This window comes from Manis pentadactyla, chromosome 11, assembly GCF_030020395.1.
Source record: "Manis pentadactyla isolate mManPen7 chromosome 11, mManPen7.hap1, whole genome shotgun sequence".
Classification (NCBI taxonomy): domain Eukaryota; kingdom Metazoa; phylum Chordata; class Mammalia; order Pholidota; family Manidae; genus Manis; species Manis pentadactyla.
In genome coordinates, this window is record NC_080029.1 from 64,152,438 (window position 1) to 64,178,852 (window position 26,415).

Consider the following 26,415-nt stretch of genomic DNA (forward strand, 5'->3'; position numbering starts at 1 on the left):
GTTCTTCTGCTGATATTCAATAAATGTTTTAAATAAGGTATAATTAAGCATGATTGCTACTTCAAAGCTCTGTAAAGATGAGTAGAAAAGCAAGAAAAACAAGTGAAAAAAAATGAATTTTTAGGAAAGAGCCTAAAGTAAATCAGTGTGAAGAAATCAGAGAATAAAGTGTAAAGGAATAAACAGGCATGCAATCAGTAACATTAATAAAAGCCAAAGGAAAGCAAAGGGGAGAGCTTTGGAGATAGCAGTGGATGACAGAAAGATAAAAATGAACTAAAAGGATGAAGATTTTCTATTTTAACACAGGATATCAAATTTGATCAGGATTCTGTCATCTCTAACCATCCAAGCTAATGAAATGCATAGAAAAAACATATATATGCACATTATACCAGTCACTAGATTTCAGAACTTCTGAAAATAATGATCCAGAAATAGCTCCAGTTTCTTGCTATGAGCTCCAGCCACAAGTGTTATTTGTAGCTCTCACATCATAGTAAATACCTCAGAAAACAAGTGATCCTTCTAAAAGGAAAAAATACAGAAAAATGACAAATGCTCTGTAATTTCCCTTTTATAGGTGCAGATTAGCACAACTTGCTTATGCTACTACTTTTTCAAAAGGACAAGAAAATTTTGTCTTAACGGAGAAATAATGCTGAGTAATTTTCAGCCACTAATTTTTAAAAAAAGGAGGAAGCTATTTTTAGGTATAGGTACAACTGGTATATATATATTTAGGTATAGGAATTTTAACAGGTGCAATAACCAAAATGTAGATATGAAGAAAATAAAAATTACCTCTCAAACCATGTTTTTACACTGTGTGCAAGTGATTCGTCAGGATATAGCTGATTATTTCTTAGATACAAAAGAATGTCTAGCAGTTTGTTTGAATACTGATCATCTTTTATGCCTTTTCCAAAATCAAAGAATGCTTTTAAAGTTTCCAACATAGGAATAAGATTTTGATCTAATAATTCCTGATACAAATTCCAAGCTATGTTTACATCTTGATGAAGGAGGGCTCCCTGGATACAGTCATTATAGTTCTTTTTTGAAGGGACCATGACTTTTTTGATGTCCTCTAACAGCAGGAAGGCCTCTCTCCATCTGTCTGAATGGATTAATCCCCGGATGAGTAGAGTGTTTCCTCCAGATTCTAAACTCTTGTATCTGGCTTTCATGATTTCATAGATGTCAATTACTTCTGAAGTCTGCTTATGAAAGACACAGAGAAACAAATACTTGACCAGCAAATTATAGCCTACAATACCATTGTTTTTTGCAGCTACCCAGGCTAGCAGAGATTTGGCCATATCTACAGAGCTATGGCAGTGAGCCATTTGTGAAAGGATCCAATTTTCAAAATTAGCCTTTCCTTTAAAACCTTCCTTAAGTTTGTCCCACTCCTCTGAACTCAAAGGTTTTGTTGGGAGTTGTATAGTGTTCTTCACAGATGGCAAGGCATGATCTTTACTCTTAGGATTTATCAGTGATCTCTTCTTAGCTGCTCCAGCTGCAAAAAGATGAGGAGAATCGGAAAAAACTTGCTCATTGCTGCCCTCATCTCTTTTCCTGAGATATCTGGCCTTCACAATCAGGGAATTCACTCCTTTGGTGTTTTGTAGAGACACTGTTTTAAGAGAAAACCACTTCTGTTGGTTCCTGATGCTGTAGCAGTCTTTGAGAAAGACAGAGATATAAGAGTATCTTGGGCCTAGCCCAAGGTATGGGTTGCTCTTCCAAGGCTTAGAAAAGCTTCGAATACCAGTGAAACAGAAAGTCATTTTACAGTGAGATCAGCACCAGATACGGGAAGGTCAAAAGCCCCTACTCCTACAGCATAATTAAAGGATTGGTGTGGGGAGGAAGGCGGGAAATCGAAGCCCAGCTTCTTAAAAGATGATTTTCCGTTTCTCACAAAGGTTCTTCTGCTTTTGGGCCTACAGCAAGGAAGTCTGATGGGTTCTCTCCATTAAACAACCATCCGGGGACATTCAACCTCCGTCGCAGGCCCCAGAACTGGGGGAAGAGCAGCAATCCTCTTGTGTCTCTTATGTTCTAGTCCCCGAACCTGAGGGAAAAAAGCACAAAGACGACCGCTCAGTTCGACTCGCGTTATTCACAACTGTTCTTGAAAAGGGGCAGGATCCCATGGGAGCCTTGCTGAAGAAAGAATATAAAGTCGAAAACCACAACCAGGGGCCCTCCAACCCCAGACCCAGTCGTAGCAAGGACAGCGGCGAAAGCGAAAGTCTGGGGGCCCTGATCCTGCACAGCAACTCTCCCTTGGCCGTCCAGCCCGTCAGCTGAGGGAATGGAGGTGGGGGAGGTGGGGAGAGAGCAGAGCCAACAACTCAGGTAGAAAAGGGGGGGCCACCTAATGTGCAGGGCTAGAGCAAATTTCACTTCAATCAACAACTCACCGCAGGGACTCACGCTTGGCGCAACCATAAACGCTACGGAAACTACCGCGTCCACAATGCACCGCGACGGCCCGGCAGCGGGGGCGGAACTGAACCGGAAGCCGGCATCCTACGGAGCCTGGCAGGAGAAAAAGGCGATCTTTGAGAGTAAGGGGAACGAAGCAGGCAGAGGCGGCTGCCGAAGGCGTCTACTACGTGCATGGGACCTAGGGCCTCCAAATATCCGCAATGAACAATGAAAAGAAATTGTGAAAGAAGAAAATTCTTACCTCAAGCCGGAAACGGCTAATGACTCGAGTCACGTGGTACAACATGCGCCAAAGGCCCTAGATAAAACCGTGGGCTTCTTTACATAGTGCCTTTTAAATTGGGCTTGATGAAGCTGGGACGCTGCGTTAAGGAGGCTCGTTTTCCATCCCTTCTACGTCTCCTTGCCCCGCTGTTAGCGTGGTCGCCGTATTCTCCTACAGTAATTTTTGCCTCTTCATCCAACTTCCGCCCATGTCAAAGATGGCGACTGAGCGGCCTTCCTAACCTTTACGGGGCTGGGTGGTGTTTGCCGACAGCGCTGGTAGTGGGTGGAGCGATTAGTAAATTGTAAATGCTGAAGCTGCTGCGCGGGTGTCAGCGATGGACTGGAAAGAAACTCTTCGTCGGCGGTTAGCGACGCCCAACTCCGGTCCAAACCGTAAGTTTGGGAGGGGTACTTGCAGAGAGATCCCGACCCTAAACTCTCAGCGGTCGCGGGAGAACCCAGAGGAACAGCAGCAGGGAGCCGCATTTTCCGCTTTCTGTAAAACCTTTCCTAACAGGAGGCAGAGTGAAATGTGGTTTAGTCATCCAGAGAGGTTTGACCCACATTTCCCTGGGCTTTTCGGGAATGAAAAGCTACTTTATCCACTTACTTAACATGGTCTTGACCTGTGAGGAATAATTGACAACCCAGGGTCCAACAACTTTTCTATCTTACAAGAATCTGTAGCCCATTGATACTACGTTTTACTTATTATCACACTTTTCACTTCCCTCCCTATCCGTTTTAGATCTCATAATCCGTGTTTACTTGTCCCTTTGACTTTAACACTTTAACCGATGGTTAAATTGTCCTTCGTATTCATTCCACATCTGCGCTCAGGGCAGCAGGAGGAAAACGGAACCATGGTTAACTGTCTCACTTTTAATTCATGTCCCCTAACCTAAAGTAGACTTTTCATTCATTCATTTACACTTCTTCCGTGTTTTCCTAGATACTCACTCTCCTACATTTTAAAGCACCACTTCTCTCCCAAACCTCCAGTCCTCCAATATGTCCTAGCCTACTCCTTACCTTCAGCTGGTGAACTTGTATTATACATCTTTGAGAAGGTAGAAGCAAGGAAGAACTTGAGCTGCTTCCATTTCCCACTGCTATCAGTCCATTCCCCCCATAGGTGCGCATACACTCTGCCTTTTCAGTATTAAGATGATCAACTGTTCAAGTTCCTATTTGAGGCAGTTCCTTCACTCCAACATTATATAGTGTTCCCTTTGTTTTATTCACTGATTTCACTCTGGTCTTAATCATCTCTTTCATGCATTATCAAATTTTCCTTCTTTACTGGATCATTTCCATCAGCTCTGACAAACAGGCTGTAATATCCCATCTTAAAAAAAAATTTGATCTTATATCTCCCTCCAGTTTTTACTACATTCCTCTGCACCACTTAAAGGAAGACTGCTTGGAAAAGTTACCGATGCTTGTGGTTTCTTCTCCTCCTCACGCTTAAACCCACTCCATTGCATACCTGTTATATGCCAAGTACTGTTCCAGGTTATAGCAGTAAACCAGACAAAAATCCTTGTCCCTATAGAACTTTCACTTTAGTGTTGGGAGAGGTGATAAAATAATAAGTAAATGTTATAAATTGTACAACCTCTATTTTGGGCTGTTTCCTTCATTTTTGTGCTAGATCCCATTTTTGCCTACTCAAGGGGGTACTCAAGTCTTCTCTCCTGCATCATCAATTTTTCTTTCTCAGTCCTTTTCCCATCAGCAATAACGTGGTGGTATTTCTCCCATCTTCAACTTTATCCTAACTTCTACCTCTACCTATGCCTCATTTCTCTGCTTCCTTTTTAGCACACTTGTTAAAAGAATTGTTAAATCTGCACTTGCCTCTATTTCCTGCTTGTCAAGATCATCAGTGATCCATGCCCAGTCGTCAGTTTGCAGTCCTCATTTTACTTGACCTGCCAGAGACATAGTAGTTCACTCCCTCCTCCTACACATACTTTCTTCTCTTGGTTTATGGGAGACACACTCTCAGTTTATTTTCTTGCCTCACCAGTCATCCCTTTTCATCTTTACTTTTTCTTCCTCTTCTCCTCAACCACTTAACTTGGAGTACCCAAGGCTAAGTCCTTGGTCAGCTTCTATTCTCTATCTACACTCACCTTCATGGTAAAATTATCCAGTCTTAAGGATCTAAATGCTGTATATTTGCTATTGTCTCTTAAATTTATATGTCTAGCCTAGACTTCTTCCCAAATGCCATTTTAGTATATCTATTTGCCTAGTTGACATGGCCACTTAGATCTAATAGATATATTAATCTTAATTTGTCCAAAACTGAGTTTCTTTTCTCCTTCCTAGCTTGCTCATTCATAGTTTTCCTCATCTTAGTTATTGTCAACCCCATCTACTCAGGTCAAAACCTTTGGAGATATCATTGCTGTTTTTGTCTGATACCTATATCCAGTGTGTCAGCAAATCCTGGGACTAAAAAGAAAATAAATCTGAAATATATTTCTCCTAACTACCTCCATTGCAGACACCATAGTCCAAGCCATCACCTTCTGTCTCCTGGATTGTTGCATTAGCCTCCTTATTGCTTCTGGTGGCTCTCTGCCTCACCAGAATAAAACCAGGGTCTTTCCAATGACCTAGTGACTTGGACCTCTTTTATCTGCCTTCCCTCATCAACTCTTTCCTCTGGCTCGCTGTGCTGCAGTAACACTGGCCATCTGCCTCTTCCCGGGACACACTAGACACATTCTGACCTTAGAGCCTTGTCACTGGCTGTTTCTTTGCCTGGAATGCACTTCTCCTGGATATCTGAATAGCTTGCTTCCTCTCCTTCAGTTTTTTGTTTTTGTTTTGCTCGATTTCATGTTAGTGAAGCTTTTCCTGACACTGTTGAAAGTTGTATTGTTTGTATGGACACAAAACACATACACTTACATGTATACTTGTGTATATCTAGAGTAGTTGAATGAAATAATTAAAATTACTCAGATTTGGGCTTCAGTGACTGAATAAATACCATTAGCTGAACTGAAAATATGGAATTATAGGATGAGTAGTAAGGTGGGGGAATGGGGAAAATCATTTTAGATATGTCGGAGCATGAGATTTAAATATTTCATTTTGAAAGTATGAGTTGAGAGTTCAAGGGCAGTGTCTGGGTTAATGATATAGGTTAGGGACTTAGAAGTCAAACTACAAAAGTTGAAATGAGGAAGAAGGATTAACAAAAAAGATGAAATAACAAAAAAATAGGAAAGTCAACAGAGTATGGTCTCATAAAAGCCAGGTTAGAATCACCAACAATATCAAATTTAACAGAGAAATCAGAGACAGGTGTGTCCATTAAACTAAGAAATTAGGGCATTGGTTACCCTGGCAAGAACAGTTTCTGTAGAGTGGTAAAAGCAGAAGCAGGATTGCATAAAGAGGGAATGAGAGAGAAGATAGTAGGGATAATAGAGATAGATAGCCAGTACTGGCTTTTCATTTGAAAGAGAGGGTGAGGAAAGGAAGGAGTTTTATGTGGCAGTTAGAAAGGAATGAGTTTTTTGGAGGGATAGGAGAGACCTCAGTGTATTTGTAAGTTAAAGAGAAGCCAGTAGAAATGAAGAATTTGGAGGTACTTAAAGTGAGTGGTGGGAGTTGGGGGGAGTGGGAATAAATAATGAAATAATGGAACAATGCACAAGAGAATGGAAAGGCTGAGATTAAATGTTCGGGTAGAATGAGGGGTTAGCCTTGAGTGAGAGAAGAGATACCTCTTCCCTTGAAACTGGCAAGAAGAAAGTAAGGTGTAGATTTGATACCATCCTTCCTCTAAATCCACTTAGATGTTTGTGGACTTAGTTTTTGGTGAAGAAAGAGGGACTGTCATCTGTTGAGGGTGAACACAGAGCAGGCACAGAACGTAGTGAAGGTTTGGAGCAGCTAGTCACCAAGAGGAATAAGCAAGAGAACATCAGGGACTACTGGTGTTTTGGAGAGACTTACCAATTAGTAACTATGAAATAAATTTGTGAGACCAAAAGTTTGCAAAATTTTGCAGTTTTCTCCAACAGTATTGCACCATAATAAACATTATAAGATGGGGCAAGGTTAAAACTTAATGCAGCAGAAATGGAAGCATAAGAGGAGTTTAGGGGAACAACTACAAGTATGTTGGGAAGGAGGTGAGACCAGAAAGAGGAAGATAAACTTTTGAGAAAATAGATCACAAAACCGAAGTTCTCAGTGAGGCAGAAGTGTGGGTATTTATGGCAGTGAGGTTTTGAATAACCAGAAGAGAGAAAAATTATCTGAGAGTATATTAGAGTTTAAGATTCCAAAAGAGGAGCAGGTAGGACCTGTCGTCTTGCCATGGAACAGATATGTCACTCTTCAGAGTCGAGGGGTCACAGTCACCCTCATAAATGTTTATTCTTCCTTGGTGATTGGAAGACAGTGAGAATTCTGTGCACCAGTTGCCATGGTCCACAAACAGGTGTGGAGGAATGGCTAAATGAGACAGCTACATACCAGCAGCATGTAGGTTGAAGGGTAATAGCACCCTGATGTATAAGCTTCAGGTGGAAAGGTTTTGCAGTCAGGTAGAACAGTGATTATGAGGCTGAAACTCCATGGGTTCAAGGGCTGTGCACCTGTTTTCTCACTTCTCTGGCACCAGTCTCTAGTACAGTTTGAGTCTGTACATAGTAGGTGCTCAGTAAGTACTTTTGATTCAATGAATTAGGAACATTCCAGAGGTCTATAAGAGAGGCAGTGACTTGAGGAAGAGACAATGATAAAAAAGTACAATGATAAAAAGAGTGAACAGCTGAGAAGTGGTTGAAGATGTTTCAGTGGAAAATAGTGATTCTTGGTATTTCAAGACAGTTAATATAAAAAATTAAGGAAACCACCCTAATTCATAGTTGCATCAAGAAGAATAAAACACCTTGGCATAACCAAGGAGGTAAAAGACTTGTTCTCTGAAAACTGTAACTGTTAATGAAAGAAATTGAAGATGACAAAAATAAATGGAAAGATATACCCTGCTCATGGATTGGAAGGATTAATATTGTTCAGATGTCCATACTACCCAAAACAATCCACAGATTGAGTGCAATCCCTATCAAAATACTGGTGATATTTTTCTTAGAACTGAAACAAATAATTGTAAAATTTGTATGGAACCACAAGAGACCCTGAATAGCCAAAGCAATCCTGAGAAGGAAGAACAAAGCTGGAGATACTGTGTACCCTGGTTTCAAACCATATTACAAAGCTATAGAAATCAAAACAGGATGGCACTGTCACAAAAACAGACACACAGATCAATGGAAAAAAGCAGAGAATCCAGAAATAAAACCAATGGTTTAAAAAGAAAAAGTTACATGCCATTTTCACACCTAAAAAAAAAAAAAGATTGGATTAGTTAAGAGTACCTACCTCTTGGTGTCACAGTAAAGGACTCAATAAAATAATGCATGTGAAATGTAAATACCTGTCCTGGAAACAATAAGTGAAAAATAAATGTTTATTGCTATTGTGTGCAAAACAAACCAAAACAAAACTGTTGCTTATGTGGTCGATTAGTCTTCAACAAAGGAGGCAAGAACATACAATGGAGAAAAGACAGTCTCTTTAATAAAATGGACCACATTTTTATACTATAGAAAAACAAACTAAAAATAGATTAAAGACTTAAATGTAAGACAGGAAACCATAAAACCCCTAGAAGAAAACATAGGTATAGTAAGTGCTTAGACATCAGTCTGAGCAGTATTTTTTTTTGGATCAGTCTCCTCCAGCAAGGGCAACAAAAACAAAAATAAACAATGGAACTACATCAAATTAAAAAGCTTTTGCGCAGTGAAGGAAACTCAACAAAACAAAAAGGCAACCTACTGAATGGGAGAAGGTATTTGCAAATGATACAACCAGTATGGGTTAATGTCCAAAATATATAAAGGACTCATACAACTCAGTATCAAAAAACCAAAAAATAAAATTTTTAAATGGGCAGAGGACCTGATTAGACATTTCCCCAAAGACATACAGATGGCGAGCAGACACATGAAAAGATGCTCAGTATCACTAATCATCAGGGAAATGCGAATCAAAACCACGGTGAGATACCATACCACCTTACACCTGTCAGAATGGCTGTTATCAAACAGACAAGAAATAACAAGTGTTGGCTGGAATGTGGAGAAGAGGAAACCCTCATGCACTGCTAGGAATGCAAAATGGTGCAGCTACTATGGAAAATAGTATGGAGGTTCCTCAGAAAAATTTTTTAAACTACCGTATGATTCAACAAAAAATATCTTCTGGATATTTATCTGAAGAAAACAAAAACACTAATTCAAAAAAATATGTGCACCCTATGTTCATTGCCTTATTTACAGTAGCCAAGATACAGAGGCATCCTACGTTCCATCAATAGATGAGTGGATATAGAAGATGTGGTAAAGTACATATACACAATGGAATATTACTCAGCCATAGAAAATCTGACCATTTTTAGCAACATGGATGGGCCTAGAGGATATTATGCTAATTGAAATAGGTTAGAGAAAGACAGGTACTAGATTTCACTTATATGGGGGATCTAAAACAAAACAAAACAAAACAGAAACAGACTCAGAACAATTGTGGTTGCCAGAGGGGAGGGTGGTGGCGGGATGGGTGAAATAGGAGAAGAGGATTAAAAAGTACAGACTTGCAGTTATAAAATAAGTAAGATATACAATGTACAGCAGTGAATATAGTTAATAATAGATACCAACTTCAGTGACATAGTATCTAGATTTATTGTGGCAATCACCTCATAATGTGTATAAATGTTGAGTCACTATGTTGTACACCTGAAACTAATATATGTCAAATGGTTACCATGGGGGAGAGGTTGAAGTGAAGGGAAAAAGAGGCACAAAGAAAAAAGAACAAAAAAGAAAGTTAATACAAATGTTGAGTGTCTAAGCACAATTGTGAAGGCCTTTTTTGTACTGTAATTAGACTATAGTATATAGATGAGCTGAGAAAAGTATTGTTTGATTTTAAAAGTGTTTTCCCCTCTTAATCTATTTTGTTACCAGAAAAAAAAAGTGAGCAAGAATTAAAAGATGAAGAAATGGATTTATTTACAAAATACTACTCAGAATGGAAAGGAGATAGAAAACACACAAATGAATTCTATAAGACCATTCCCCGATTTTATTATAGGGTAAGTAGTATCTAAGCAAATGTCCTGTGGAATTTATAAGTGAAATGTTATTTTTTAAATGAGATAAGAATCTTTTATCAATCAGTGAATTAAAGATTATATTTTAAATTTTATATATTTTTCATTCTAGTTGATCTTATTGTTTTGGGTAAAATTTTTAGTTTTGATATAAATTGGCATAAGTACACAAAGTTGTTACTTGCTCCCTTTTTTCAGTTATAAGCTTTTCCTAATTTTTATGGATATTAATAGTAGGTGTTCTATTGGATTATGGTTGTCAGGCTTTTTATAAGATTTAGATTTACTTGGTTGATGACCATTTTTACTTGCACTATAAGGTGTAAAACATTTTGCTCAAAGCTAAACTGAAAAATAGATTGAAAATGGAAAACTTGAAGAGTATACTTAATTATATGTTTCCTTGCACCAAAACTATAAAGAAGTCTTTGCAGAGCATTACAGATAAAACAGACCTAAAGAAAACTACTTAAAGTTGAAATTGAAGGCTACTTAAAAAGAATAATATCTAATTAGTATTATGTAAAATGTAACCACTATAGAAAAGTTAATTTTGGAATTTTAGCTGAGTATCTTTTAAACCTGTTATCTTCTAAACTCATTATAGCATTATTTGCAAAGTAAGTAAACATTTTGTTTTGCTTGCATTAAGGAGTTAGGTGTTAATATTCAGTGAATTTTTTAGAAAATTTTACCTTATTTCTTGGAAGTACAAATTTTTTATTGGAAACTTTTCTGTAATACTATGTGTTTCCCAGCCTTTTAAGAAATATTTGACCAATCCACATTTGTAGATTAAAGAGAAGAGAATAAAACAGCTAAACAAGCTGATATTTTCCCATAACATTTCCCAGAGATGTAAATAAACATTTTCAAATGTTTCCACATATTTCTGTTTGTGTGTGTGTTTAATAAAAATAGGATCACATTATACATATTTTGGCTGCTTTTCTCAAAAGAAGCAACTGAAAATTTTTGATAGTTTGGAAGAGTGAGAAGGGGACTGACATTTACTGAGTACCTACATACTTCAGAGAACTTTAATCCTCATTATCTCATCTAATCAGGATTATGAAATAGTAGTTTACTAATCTGAGAACAGCCCCTAGATGTTGATGTGACCACATTCTTGGGCTCAGGACTGAACTTTCCTGTACTTTGGTACCAACTTTTTTGCACTCCCTTTGCAATTCCCAAGGGAGTCCACCCCTACCCCACCCTTGTTTCTGTCTCTTCCTTCTCTTTGTGACCTCTTCCAGATCCCAGATGGTTTCCTGTCTGCATGTGTGAATTTGTGCGACACTCTTTCACTTGTTCCTTCTTCCTCTGTGTTCCCACTGCTTCAGAGAAACCACCTATCATCTTTGGTCACCACTTCTCTTCTTGGCTGATTAGCTGGTTGAGTGGCCACTGGAACACAGTCCAGTCTCAGCCCAGCCTCACCTCCTAATGCTTCTTTCTTCTCCATTCCTTCTGATGGGAGGGATGGCATCTTTGTTCTTAGAAATGAAAAGTGAAAAACATACCCATCAATTTGGACTATTGTTACTTAGCTACAGTTAATGAGGCAAAGATATAGAAGAGGAAATTATTTGAAGTTTAGCAAAAGCAAATTGTTTGAAGTTTGAATTGGAATGAGTCATTTTAAAGCCCTGCTTATGAAATCACCCCAGTGGGCAGCCCCTCTGCCTTGGAGGCCAACATAATAGACACTGGCTTGGCCATCTCCAACAAGTAAGATGATCCAGTTTTAAAAAGCACACTTTGTTAAGACTGTTGATCTTTAGTCCTAATTCAATTCTATATCAGTCAAAGGTTACAGTGAAAACTGCTCTGAAATACAAAATGAAACTTGGGTGAGGCCATTGCCTTTTTCTGGCCTTGCTGCTTGATGAATTCTCAGTGGATCTCCTCCTATTAAATGAACTTTTAAAAATGAATGATAACTTGAAGTTAAGCAAAACTGAAATACAAAAAGTAATCTGAGGCAGTGGCATACGTAGTGACTTTATGAAGCCAAATACATTTTACATAATCCAACAGTCTAGAATTTCAGTGTAGAAGTAACTACTATGTATTTTTAGCTGCCAGCTGAAGATGAAGTCTTACTACAAAAATTAAGAGAGGAATCCAGAGCTGTTTTTCTGCAAAGGAAAAGCAGAGAACTATTAGATAATGAAGAATTACAGGTAAGAATGGAATAAAAGGTTGCTTTGGATGTTAGCCATTTCTTATTTGTACTACTTTAGACATACAGCATCTCAGAGTGTCTTAATGGAGCCCATACTGCAGAGTGGGTAATACCCAGAACCAGCTGCAGAGCTTGCATGGGCCCTGTCTCCCAAGAATTGTTTTGTTTTATTAAAAATCCCAAGGTGATTCTAATGTGAGGCCTAAGTTGAGAACCAATACTGTAGGGTCATAACCGCAGGGATTCACATCCCAGTCCTGCTCTATGATCTTGGGAAATGGATTGAATATTTCTGTGCTTTGGTTCTCATCTATAAAGCAAGTACGACAGTATCTATGACTACATCATATAATTACATGGATTAAAGAGGCACTGTAGGTGAAAACTTAAGAACTTAGGCATTCAATAAAGGCTAGTGGTTTTTATTATTAGTAAGCAAGAGGATAAGAGGGGATGAGATTCATCTTAATAGTAACTATCAGACTGTTGTTTTAATGGAAATAACATTTAACTATGTTTTTAAATTTTGTTCTGTTAATTATAACATCTTAATTTCTGCAATTCTAAGAACTTATGGTTTTTGCTGGACAAGCACCAGACACCACCTATGATTGGAGAGGAAGCAATGATTAATTACGAAAATTTTTTGGAAGTTGGTGAAAAAGCTGGACCAAAGTGCAAGTAAGAATAATATTATTAACAAAGGAATATGTTAAGCATTTTCAATGTCTCAAATAAATGTCAATGAAAATTTAAGTTAATGGTTACTGTTCGAGTCAATTTGAGTTACTAATGAAATTTAATTATTTAGTCAAGAAAATTACATTGGTATGAAGTTACTAAAAATATAGTTCATATATAACACTATAGTCTTTTATTCTTAAGACAATAGAATGCAAAGATGTATGACAGTATTTTAAGTTTTGAACTATCCTCATTTTGATTTTTACTTTGATTTTTGTTTGGATTTATGCTGGTTGTTAATTGATTACAGAAGTCGTTTTCATATTAAAATGTTGGCAAATGATTTTAATCTTTATTTCCTTTCCTTATTAGGCAGTTTTTCACAGCAAAAGTCTTTGCTAAGCTCCTTCATACAGATTCTTATGGAAGAATTTCCATCATGCAGTTCTTTAATTATGTCATGAGAAAAGGTGATTTTGTTTTCACTCCCCTTAAACTCCTGTCTGGGAATCACATAGGTTTTGGTCTGTGCTTTTATAGTATCCCTTCCATGTTAAATAACTCTCTTAGTAAGTTTAAATAGCAGAATTTCTTGTCTTTTACCAAGACTTATTTTCTTATTATTATGATTCTCTTCTGTAACTTATTAGAGCTGAGATTTTCTACCATAAATTTGGGTTCATTATTAAGAAAGCAAACAAAACAAAAACCTCATGTATACTAAAGATACTAGCTAACTAGCTATATCAAAAGCTAAACCAAGAGTTTATGTATGGTGATTTTAAGTCATTTTAATTCACTGGTAATTTTATTTCACCAATCCATTACAGGTTGAGTTTCCTGACTGGATAGTTTCAAACTCACAACTGCAGCATCAGACTCAAGGAGTTTTTATTAAGCAACTTGGAATTGTTATGATTACTTAGGTTCCATAATCTGTGAAGTCCTGTGTGTACCACCTTTAATATTTGATTGTAGTAATTAACCTCAGTAGAATAAAAACAGCTTCAGTGAAGTCAAAACATTACACTCACTGTCCCTGTTCAGTGGAAAACCAAATTGAGTAGGTAAAGAACAGTATCCTCAAAGACGTTAACTTTATTGTCAATTTAGGCAGGGTAGAATTGTTGATATTTGCCTTTAATTCTTTGCTATGTTTGTTTTGTTATGAAGAGTTTTTGGGTTACTGAATATGTAATGCTTTGGAGAATAAATATGTTTTTAATATTGTACCTATAGTTCTAGTTTTTGTCCTGTAATCTGTAGTTCTTTATCTTTTTGTCCATATATATGCAAAAGGATATAGCTTAATATTTCATTTTCTTGTTGTCAGTTTGGCTTCATCAAACAAGAATAGGACTCAGTTTATATGATGTTGCTGGACAAGGGTACCTTCGGGAATCTGTAAGTATTTGCCAACTTCAATAACAACTATGGACACCAAAATGCTAACAATAGTTATCACTGGTTGTTGGGATTACAGGTGATTCTTATTGTCTTATTTTCTCTGTTTTTGTTTGTTTTTACAAATAACATGTTATTATAAAAACTTTTAAATGCATGTTGATGACAGAAATTCCTCTTTAGATTCTTTTCCTCCAAATTAAAGGGAAAAAAAAAAGCCCTTTAAAGGAAATTTTTTAAATGAATATAGTGTTTTAACAGAATTAAAAAATTGAAGAAACAGTGAAGAATTTTTGGTTATCTATGAGTGTTATCAATGTATGACTATTATGAAATGTAAGGGCCAGCAATTTTTCCTTTTTTAGAAAATATAAGAGAAAAATAATATAACTATATTCCCACCTGCTGGTTTGGATTATAAGGTCAGTTACCAAGAGGCTGTTTATATAGTTAGGTCATGTCATCAGCAGAGAATTATAACCTCAGGATCTAAATGGCTATATTTCTTGGAAGTGTGGGAATCTAAATTATATGGATATGTTTCTTTTCAACTTAGGCTTTTTTCCCATATATGGAGTCCTGTATGGTTATGGGGGAAACTGAAAAGGTCTTAGGCATAAATGTGACCCAGGTTAATTAGTCATTTAAATATTGAAGTAAATATTCAAATATAAGATTTAAGGAAATGCAAATTCCCTATTATGTTCCTGTTAAAATTTGTTGCAGTCTATTTTATTCAGATTTCTGTAGCTAGAATATGTTAGTTATACTGAACATTTGTACTTAAAAACTTTTGTAGGGACACAGTAGAATTCTTTCCTTTAAGATTCAGATTAACAATAAAACAATTAATTGACAATAAAAGAGTCTTGTTTCTATCCATCTCTCTCTAGCAAGGAAGGCCTTGGCCACCTGTTGATACCTACTCCGGTCAGATGTTGGAAAATTCTTGTCAGCAGTTAGTTTGGTTTACAAAACATGCTTTCCTGTTTTTGCTTTTCTTCCCTCGTTCCATAGAAACAAAAATTAAAAGAGGGATGGTAGGAGGGGAGAGAAAAGCAACAGTGCACCCCTTTAGTTGTCTTTTAAAAGTAGTAATTTTCCCTTTTCTCAATGAAAGAACATTTCTCTCAAAGAAAATAAATATTTCTCCTAACCATAGCACTTTGCTTTTTGAAACCAGACTTTGTGTCTTCCTTATTTAAAAGACGGTGATCTCCAGAGCCAACATCTATAATTTGAGTAGTATGAGCAAACTTTCATTCACTTACAAAATCTTATTATATAAACACTTACCAAACACTTAATTTATGCCAGGTACTATTCTAAACCTTACTCCTATGGAGCTTTTTTCCTAGCATAGTGGGGAGGCAGCAATAAATTATAAGCAAGATAATTTCAAATAGTGACAAATTCTATGGAGAAAATAAAATAGGGAAATAGGGAAGAGTAAGACTGGGACTGGGGGCTGTTTTAGTTAAATGGAAGGGGTGCCTCTCTGAGGTAATGATTTGAGTTTTAGCCTTGAAGTATGAGAAAGAAGGCAGCCTTATGAGGATGACACAGAGAGGGAACAGCAAGTTTAGTGTCCCCAAGGCAAAGTTAAACTGAATCTGTTCTAGGAACAGAAGGAATGTAGTGTGGCGAGAGCATCTGAGCAGGGTTTAGAGAGACAGGAGATGAAACTGGAGAGGTAGGTAGGAACCACATGTAGGGCCTTTTAGGCCATGATAAGGAGTTCATAGATTTTATTTGGAGACCAATAAGCCATTGGAAGTTTTAAGATAATCTGTCAAGTTTGCATTTTAAAAGATCATTCTCGATGCTGTGTGGATAATGAACTGTAAGGAGTCTAGAGTGAAAGAAGGAATAGTTATGAGGCTCCTTCAGTAGTCCAGGTGACAGAGAGTGGCCCAATCAAAGTGATGGCTGAGAAGAAGCCAGTAAGAGATTTACTTTAAATAAATAATACATTTATATAATAATTATTTTATATAAGTATAAATTTTTATATAACAATATTTTATATAAAAATAAATACAGCAATAATTTACTGTATATTTTGGACACATTTCACCACCACCACCAACAGAAAAAATTGCTGCTGGATTAGAAGTTAGGGGTAAGGGGCTGGGGCATTGGTAGAGGAAGTATAGAAACCAAATATGAGTTTAAAATTTTCATTTTGAGTAATCGCTGGAAATAGTGGAAAAATCACTGGAAAACGAGGGTGAGGACCAGGGTTGGGGATGATAAGAGTCCCATTTTGGACATTCTAAGTTTGAGATACCATCTGTTCCACAACTTAAATTACAAAGTATCTCAGATCAACTAGAAACACTATGCAATAGCTAAAGCAAAAGTAACAAAGTTGTTAAAAGAAATATAAGGAAACGTGAGAGACTTTTAAACATAGATTCATGGAATATGGAAAGCCTTTTAGTACGACAAAACTCAGAAATCTTACAGTGAACAAATCTGGGTAAATTTTTATAAATCTATAGAGGAAAGACCATCATAAAGTTAAAATGACAAGCCTGGAAAAATATCAGGTAGAAAGAGCCCCTAGAAATCAAGAAGAAAATGGCTGCTAACCCAGTACAAAACTGGACATAGGATATAGTTTGCAGAAAGCAATATACAAATGTTTCTTAATATAAGAAAAATGTTAACTTCATATAAGATAAATGCCAAATAAATATAAACTAAAATACCATTTTTTACCTATTAGATTGACAGAGAACAGAAAGTTTGATAATGCTTTTAATGAGGAGATGTAAAATAGGCCATTGTTTCCTAAACTTTCTCAATTGCCCTTAACATCTCAGTAATTTTTTCATAGTGCTTCTAGGTTGACAGAAATTCTGAACAGTTCCATGTATTAACAAATTTTAAACAATTCATGAAAATATTCATTAAATTTCTTACCATTACCCATTTGAAAAAATAATATATATATAAGTTGAAAGTAAATAGTACTTCAATTTCATTCTTTAATTACAATTACTAATGGAATGTGTATTCCTAAAACCTGGGAATTTGGACAGTCTTCTCATTTCCTATTCCACACTGATTTTTGTTTATTACAGCAACTGCTAGAAATCTAGCTTTGCAAAGATTGATGTCATCTAAAGGAATATTTTTTGATCTAATGTTGAAAATGTGAATTACTTTTGAACTCAAAAGCTCTGGCTTATAGCAGCATCTGTTGTGCAGTGTCTGACAGATGACACTATGCTGCCCTGAAAAACTTAAAATACTCTGCTGCACCACTGTGAGCTTACTGTAGCACTCCTCGAGCACAGTTTGGTTAAATACTGACAGAGCTTCCACATTTCTGGTGGGAGTGTAAAGTTGATATGGCCTTTTTGAGGAGGTAGGAAGTTTAATAGTATATATTAAAATTGTGAATGACCCAGCAATTCCACTTACAGAAAGTGTATCCTATATTCTCTCAGAATATCTATAAAATCAACTTAGTCCCTATAGTATTGTTTTTAGTGTTTCAAAAAGATTAGAAATAAGCTAAGTATCTATCAATAGAAGACTGACTGAATAGATGTGGTACATCCATACAATGAAATACTATATAGTAGTTTGAAAAAAGAGGCTGAGAGCCAATATTGAATGACTACAACATATATTAAGTGAGAAAAGCAAGATACAGAAGAATTTGCACAGTAGGCTGCTACATCCTGTGTAAAAAAAGAGAGAAATAAATACATATATATATATATATATATATATACACTTGTATGTTCATCAGTTATCTTTGGAAAGATACGTCAGAAGCTGACAATACAGGTTACTTCAGAGAAGAGGAAATAGATGAGAAGACTTTCAATGAATACCTTTCTGTTCCTTCTGAATTTGGAACTATGTAGAATGTGTTATCTATTTAAAAATATGTTAAATTCCAAGTAATATGTAATTAGTAGAAACAAAATTTAACATAAAAGTCCCACTACTAACATAATTATGATTGTATTTCATTATTAATATAGTATAAATGCTGAATAATTTCTAGGACTGAAATTATATTCCAGCATCTAATGAGGAGGTAAGAGCAGACATATAATACTGCAAAGATTTTGTTTTGTTGTTTCAGGATTTAGAAAACTACATACTGGAACTTATCCCTACTTTGCCACAATTAGATGGGCTGGAAAAGTCTTTTTACTCCTTTTATGTTTGTACAGCAGTAAGAAAGTTCTTCTTCTTCTTAGATCCTCTAAGAACAGGTAAAAGAAAATCTTAGATATTACAAAGATATTATTCTAAATCTCAGTAATTAGAAAAAGTCTTGAAAATGTCATTTATTTTCCTAACATGTCATTGCCATTAAAATATAAAGATCTTTTATGATTTATACACACCAGCTGTAACCAGCTGTGTGACAGTGGGCCTGTCTCCTAACCTCTTAACAGCTTCATTTCTAAAATGAAGTATGAATTGGGTAATCCATGATTCCTTCCAGTTCAAAGAAGCCAGTTTTCTTACATAATTTGCTGTCCTTGATAAAGACTGGAGATTTTTTTCTCTTTGATGAAAAATACAAAGCTTTAAAATATCAGTTGTGTTGTTGCTCTTCTAAAATAATATCTTTATAAAATAGAGTTGCTCTTGTTTTTTAAATGAAACTAAGTAATTATAGTTTCTTTATGTTCCTAGGGAAAATAAAAATTCAAGATATTTTAGCATGCAGCTTCCTAGATGATTTACTGGAGGTAAATGTATTTTCCAGCTACTCAGCTATATCATTTGACAGTTGGTATCTTCTAATTATTTCTCTGTGTTCATTTAGTTAAGGGATGAGGAACTGTCTAAGGAGAGTCAAGAAACAAATTGGTTTTCTGCTCCTTCTGCCCTAAGGGTTTATGGTATGTTCCTATCATAATGATAAAATTGGAATTATCCATTCCTCAGTTAATGGATGTTCAAAGGACAGTATTTACATATTTACATAGGCTAATTTACCTCTTGATCAAAATATTCTAGTTATCTTAAGAGCTAGGATTCTAGATCACTAAAATTTACTTGTTTTAATACCAACATATAAAATTTTTGGTACCTTTTTTAAGATACTACATTTACTCTTCAATACAATATCCAGAATTTGCTTCTTTCTTGTTAACTCAGGATCATCAGTATGAACATCAGCTGTTGCCTTGCCTTGTGATAAAATGCTGCTCTGTGTCTAGATGGAGAGGTGTTCTAGGGCCTGATTTACTTTTTTATTTGAATGTCATTAGTCTGCTCCGTTTCTGTTGGTGGTCTTCTCTGACTCATTCTGACATCTTTGTTCTCTGCTTTCAAGTGCCAGCATTTCAGAGCTGAAATATTTGAACCCCTATTCCATCTAATTTCAAAACCTAGTTAAGTTCTAAAAGTTTGCAAACTGAAAACAGTGATGTAAAGTGAAACAGCTGAGAGGCCATGGCCTTCTTGATGGGTTATCCTTGAGTAGTCTGGCTTAAGTATCCTTGAGCTGCTCTGACAGATTGCAGAGATAGTTGATGTGAGAGCACAACCCTAACTATAACAGTTAGTTTGAAAATCAAAATATTAACCAATACAAAGGAACTTTTTTTAGTGTTTATTCTTTTGTCTTTTAATTCGAATTTTACTTTGGTCATAAGTGTCCTTTTGTCATCTTTCTTCTCAAGGCCAGTATTTGAATCTTGATAAGGATCACAATGGCATGCTCAGTAAAGAAGAACTCTCCCGCTATGGAACAGCAACCATGACCAACGTTTTCTTAGACCGTGTTTTCCAGGAGTGTCTCACTTATGATGGAGAAATGGTAGTAGTTTACATCTCTAATAAGTTCAAAAAATTTAGGTTCCCATAGTTTCCACAAGCCCTTATCTTGACATGATATAGCATTATTTTTCTATCAGTGTGTAACAGCATCTTTAAAAGTCTGAACCAAATTATTTGAGTTTCGGAGCCTTTTATCTTAAGGTAAATTCACTTGAAAACAGTACTTCCCTTATGGACTTAGAGCAAATAGAAAATTTTCCTATTTTGTTCATTTTATCATCAGTGCTCCTATTGTATAAGAGTGTGGACTAATAAGAAAATATGAAAAACTGGCAAATCATATTGACTATTTTCATATTGATGTTCATTCCTGAAATTACTAGGTCAGATATACCACATATGCCATGATTTAAATCTAAAAATCAAGTTTATTACTTTCTGTAAGTGGTTATACTAGCTAAAGATTAACAATGCACCTGTCCTTTTATCACAAAAATGCAGAACACTTAAGAAGGAAATTCTAACTAGCATTTTAAAATCACCACCCTTGGTATTAAAAACATGTGTTTAGGATCTGATATTTTCCAAACCAATAATGCTTAAGAAATGGTCACATTGTCAGAAGCGAATTGGGTTTTTAGGTTTTATTATTTAGCTGTAACGGCACTTTTCTAAAGAAACCCACTGTTAGCCAACTGCAAAGGAAAAGGGGGAAAAGGTGCAGAAACTTAGTTTTGTGATTCCCACAGCTGTCTATGGTTTACACTGAGGAGCCCGTGGTTGCTAATGACTTCTGGTGAATAAAGAAAATCAGAGGCTACAACTGTGCATGGAGTTAGACATGATGAGGCTGCATCTCCTTAGCACTTTATACTGCAGTTTATGCAGAAAGGAAGTCTTAGTCTTAGCCTAAAAAAATCTTTTCCGTGAATATAAAATTTTTTCTATGTGAGAATCTCCCAAGTATTCATTTCACCATGCAAAGAAAGTAATATATGAGTATCCCTTTTTGTAGAGAACTTTCTGTTCTCTTCATGTCTTTCTAGCCCTCATTTAGTCTTTTGCTTTTTTTTGGTTGAGAACAGTGTCAGTTCACTGTAGAGTATCTGGCAGTCTCAAGATGGCTTTTTTCTTTTTAGTATGTTTAAATGTGATAAAATACACATGACATCAAATTGCCCATCTTAACCATTTTTAAGTGCCCAGTTGAGTGGCATTAAGTACCTTCACATTGAGCAACCATCCCCATCATCCATCTCCAGAGCCCCTCCCACCAGCTCCCAGGCTGCTTTCTGTCCCTAGGAATGTGACAGCTCCAGGGACCTCACAGAAGTGGAATCACACAGTATGTGTCCTGGGGCTGGCTTACTTCACTGTCAAGATGGTTTCTTAATGGAAATCATCTGATTAACAATTTTCACACAGTATTTTAAAACAGCTATTTAAATATACTGCCCTATTCATTCCAGATAAACTTTTCAAACTGATCACAGTGAAATGAAGATACAAATCTACTGGTAATGTATGATAGCTCAGTCATTGTCCTATCCATTTCAAAAGCATAATTAAAGAAAATTATGGTTTAACACAGCAAATCTCATAAGAAAATGAGCTGTGTCCCCAAAACTGTCCTGTACAGATTAACTGATGTGGAATTCCTAGAAACCAACATTAAGTATACACATGGATTTCTCATCTTATATTTAAAAAAAAATTGCCTCCTTTGATTGCAAAATAGTTTCAGATCATCAGATATTCACCTGAAAAGTTAATTCCAAATAAGTCTTCTAATGAACATCATTCTCTTTTCTACAGGACTATAAGACCTACCTGGATTTTGTTCTTGCATTAGAAAACCGAAAAGAACCTGCAGCTTTGCAATATATTTTCAAATTACTTGATATTGAGAACAAAGGATATCTCAATGTTTTTTCCCTTAATTATTTCTTTAGGGTAAGTTTCATTTGTGTAAATGAGTCATTGTTCCTTAAGATATGTTATACCATTTGGTTTAAATTTCCTACTCAGTAATAATTTTATCTAACTTAAGTTTAACGAAAGGGTTTACATAACATTTCAGAATCTAAAAATATAAATGAGTAAAATCAAAGTTGATTTGATTAAACATAGAACACTAAAAAAGTATGTAAATATCAGGGTCTATCCTGGCCATTGGAAATACAAACATGCATGAGAAATTTTGTGCTTTGATGATCAAAAACTAGTATGTAAAATCCTGTAGAAACTTTAATTTTTAAACAGTTCAGAAAAGGTAGCAGAAGTTTTGCAAACTTTGGTAGTTGTAGATTTTTTTAATTGCTGTGCTGTACAAAAAAAATTATTTTTTAGCTGGCTAGAATTGTGCCACAGTTCAGTGTAAGAGAGTTGTTCAAGTACTTATTTCGTGCCTTACCTGGTGTCAGAGAATAACATGATGAGCTCTGAAGTGGAATTTGATTATATCTTATCTAATAAGCATTCAGATACACAGGTGTAAAAGGAGGGATGGCTGCCCTTTTAAGACAAATCATTCCTTAATTTGAATGGTGACTTTTTTGCTTAGTGGAATAGTTTTGTACAGTAGTATTTCCCTCCATCACTTTATCTCTATAGCTAGTTTTTAGAAGACTGTGATTTTTATATTAAGATCGGTAGGAAGAAATTATTTTTTTTTAACTATAAAAATGACATTTTCACATCTTTATCATAAACCGTCTTTCCCCATATGCTTTTTCTTTTCCACTGAAAAAAATTTGGTACTTTAAAAGTAACTTTATCTGGTTTCTCAGTTTCATAGTATAATTTCTTAATTTCATTCTAAGTTCCTTAAAAGGCTTTTCCATTATGATTTCCTAGGTAGTAATGACTGCAAATATTAAGAGGAATAAATTACAATCCCAGTATTATGATGCACTTTCAAAAAACTGAATGCTACATGGGCTTAATGGCTAATCTGAGAATATACTAATCCTTCATAGGAATGCCCCCACTTTAAGCAGACCTACCAAATGAAAATTCAATTTAGGAAAACAAAGTAAATATAACATCCAATCCTTTTTCATAAAGATCTCCTTAAGTATCTTCTACTCTTATTAAATTAAATTTTGTTCATGAAATACATTGAAAATATTTTATACATGCATTTATCAAAATTTAGGCTTGGTTGTATGGGCTAAACTAAAACGGTGCTAAACCCTATAATCCTGAGCTGTCTGTAAAGCCTTTGCATATCAGTATCCCAGTAATAAAGCTGGGCCAGGTGGTGCACTCTAGGTCATGCTATCCAGGGCTGCTACTCTAGTGGCTGAGAGTATGCTCAGTCTCATCTACTTCAAAGACATTCCCTTTGCTCACTCTGGCATTAGTGGCACCACACAAGAGTAGGCACTTAGAACATATTTAGTTGATTATTTACCAAGAATTTTAAGCTTCACATTTTCTAGTGAATGATTCTCACCTAAAACATTTATTAGTCCAACTGGATCTCAATAGTTTTTTCAGTCACTATTTTTTTGTTAAAGTTTATAGAAGAGAAAAGTTTAGGGAGATTTACCTCCATTTGTTTCTGTTGAATAGAAGGAAAAGTGTAGGGTGGGAGGAGAGGTGGCAGATTGGGAGTCTTAAAGAATGATGATTGTACTCCTGGAAAATGGGAGGAGCAGGTCATAACAATAATTGCTAGGCCATGTTATATACTTTTTTCTGAAGTTCTTGATAGCTAAGGTATATAGTTCTAGAAAAGAGGATGGTTACACTGATCCTTTGTTTAGGTTTTGCTGACTGGATGAGAAGCAAGATCAAATTGGCAAGAGTTGGTTTGAAGTCTGATAGAAACAGAAGTAGAACTAGAAGGAAGTCATGGGGCTGGAGGGGGGCTGTTATGTATTTGAATTTTTATTCATAAGTTTATTTCTACTAAATACAGGCCATACAGGAACTAATGAGAATCCATGGACAAGATCCTGTTTCATTTCAAGATGTCAAGGTTAATTTTTCCTTTAATTTACATACCAGATAATCGCTTTCATTAAATGAGATTTTTATATAAAGCAACTTAAAAACTATCATACACTGAACCCAATCAAGTATTTGTTGTTATATTTTCTGAACTGATATTTAAGCCATTAGAAACTCAGATCACACTGGGATTAATGATTTCTATAGTTTATGATTTTAGCATCATCATCAGCCTTGCATGTTCTCATTGGAAGCGTTCATTCATTTTGATGGATATTAAGAGAATCAGTATAGCTTACATCTTTTGGCAGTCTATTCCACTGTCAACTGAATTTTAGGGAACTATTTAGTTCAGGCACTTTTTTAGTCTGTCACTTTAGAGGGCTTACTTGCTTTGGTATTATTTAAGGAGACATCAGTCCTACAGTAGGAAAACACTATTTGGAACACATACTGCTACTTAGTATTTTAGTAGTCAGACTTTTACCAGCTGAGAAAAACATTGTGTCCAGTACTGATTGAGGTTCAGGTTGGGTAATGTAGTCAAATAACCCAGCCAGTTTAACCAAATACAAGCTAAAGGACTTATTTTTTAATATAAATGAGACAAATTTGAAACTATGCAATAGGCAACTTAAGAACTAATCATCTTAAACTGCCACTAACTTAGAGAAGGAAGTTTCACAAACATAGAAGATTAAAAGTTCATGTTTCATTGGCCTGATTTTGATCTTTTAAAAATGTAATTTGCCTCCTTAAATGCTAAATACTTTTGAGTAGTTTTACTATAAAAAGATTAGAAAACATGTGCCCAATTCCTTATATTCATATAGTACACCTCCTAATACATAAGTGGTTCTTCCATTATCCTAGTAAATTGTTAGCACAATTTAGTGTCATTCTGGGTGACTAATTCTTTAATGCAAAACTCCCCCACCCACTACCCATCCTAGTTCGAGAGTAAAGGCTGACATCAGTACAGGCATACCTTAGAGATGCTGAGGGTCCAGCTCCAGACCACTACAGTAAAGTAAATGCTGCAGTGAAGCAAGTCAAATTTATTTTTTGGTTCCCAGTAAATAGAAAGTTACATTTACTCTGTTGTATTAAGTCTATTGTGCTATTAAGACAGTGATATTATGTCTAAAAAAATATACATAATTTAGAAATTTAAGCTAAATAAATGCTAACCATCATCTGAATTTTCAGCGAGTCGTAATCTTTTTGCTTGTGGAGGGTGTTGCCTTGATATTGATGACTGCTCACTGACCAGGGTGGTGGTTGCTGAAGGTGGGGGTGGCTGTCTCAGTTTCTTAAAACAAGACCACAGTGAAGTTTGCTGTCACATCTACTGTGACAAACCTTCAAGAACAATCTCTATGTAGCATGCAATGCTATTTGATAACATTTATTGATACCAGTATTCTTTCAAAATTGGAGTCAGTTCTCTCAAACCCTGCTGCTGCTTTATCACTAAGTTTATGTAATATCCTAAATCTTTTGTCATTTCAACAATCTTCACAGCCTCTTCACCAGTAGATACTACATAAGAACCATTGAAAAAGAAAAAAAAAAAACCCACTGATTGCCGTAACAAATACAATGAAAAAGTTTGAAATATTGTTAAGAATTACCAAAATGTGACACAGACACGAAGTGAGCAAATGCTGTTGGAACAATAGTGCCAGTAGACTTGCGCAGCATCAACAAAGTGACTACGTGCAGCCCAAGCAGATGAAGTATACCTATACTGGAAGTGCAGGTTGTCACTGTCTTAGCTCAAGCTTTCAACATTGAGCTGAGTGTGCACTTAAATCAAGACCTTGCTTCACCACCAATTAGAAGACAGCAGAAAAGTATTAAGAAGTTAACACATATTCAAAGAACACTGCATTAGTTTCGCCACTAATTAGCAATGGAGCTTGGATTAACTGAGCCTCAGTTTCTTACTCTTTAAAATGAGGGGTATGAATTAACATACCTAAGAAATCTTCCAATAAAATTCTGCGATTGTATACAGAGAAAAGGAGATTGCCTATATGTTAAATGGAATAGAAAACACTAGAACAAAAAATTTTAAATAAGCTTAAGTGTCAGCCCTGAATTTCAGATTACTGTATGATAGAAATTAAATGAGTCAGATACCAGATTTCATTGTATTTATTTCTCTCTCTCACAGGATGAAATCTTTGACATGGTAAAACCAAAGGATCCTTTGAAAATTTCCCTTCAGGATTTAATCAACAGTAATCAAGGAGACACAGTTACCACCATTCTAATTGATCTGAATGGCTTTTGGACTTACGAGAACAGAGAAGCTCTTGTTGCAAATGACAGTGAAAACTCTACAGACACTGATGATACATGATCTTTCAAAGACTAGATTGTAGACTGTATTCATTAAATTTGAATGCCACATATAAAACCTTTGAAGCAGAATCCTTAGAAATGGTCTAAATAAAACACTTCATAT

The 26,415-nt window shown here is 35.7% G+C and overlaps 3 protein-coding genes across 4 annotated transcripts in view; 1 reads left to right on the forward strand and 2 right to left on the reverse strand.

Moving 5' to 3' along the window:
* Positions 1-2,851, reverse strand: part of PRORP (protein only RNase P catalytic subunit) — a 160,241-nt gene extending 157,390 nt beyond the window's left edge. For both annotated transcript variants that reach the window (XM_036881372.2, XM_036881371.2), the window contains exons 1-3: positions 2,702-2,851; positions 2,433-2,550; positions 805-2,080 (exon numbers count right to left, since the gene is read on the reverse strand). In XM_036881372.2, coding sequence (XP_036737267.1) covers positions 805-1,793 — 989 coding nt within the window. In that variant the 5' untranslated portion in view covers positions 1,794-2,080; positions 2,433-2,550; positions 2,702-2,851. The remainder of the gene's footprint in view (positions 1-804; positions 2,081-2,432; positions 2,551-2,701) is intronic.
* On the forward strand, positions 2,564-26,392 carry PPP2R3C (protein phosphatase 2 regulatory subunit B''gamma). The gene is made up of 13 exons (XM_036881375.2): positions 2,564-3,120; positions 9,798-9,925; positions 12,028-12,132; positions 12,703-12,815; positions 13,191-13,288; positions 14,152-14,222; positions 18,331-18,463; positions 18,894-18,949; positions 19,027-19,102; positions 19,889-20,025; positions 21,801-21,938; positions 23,911-23,970; positions 26,122-26,392. The coding sequence occupies exons 1-13, from the start codon at positions 3,063-3,065 to the stop codon at positions 26,308-26,310; spliced, it is 1,362 nt and encodes a 453-aa protein (XP_036737270.1). The 5' UTR covers positions 2,564-3,062; the 3' UTR covers positions 26,311-26,392.
* The window catches only part of LOC118910320 (signal recognition particle subunit SRP54), a 91,590-nt gene continuing 82,918 nt past the window's right edge, over positions 17,744-26,415 (reverse strand). The window contains exon 18 of the mRNA XM_057488497.1: positions 17,744-17,917. Coding sequence (XP_057344480.1) covers positions 17,759-17,917 — 159 coding nt within the window. The 3' untranslated portion in view covers positions 17,744-17,758. The remainder of the gene's footprint in view (positions 17,918-26,415) is intronic.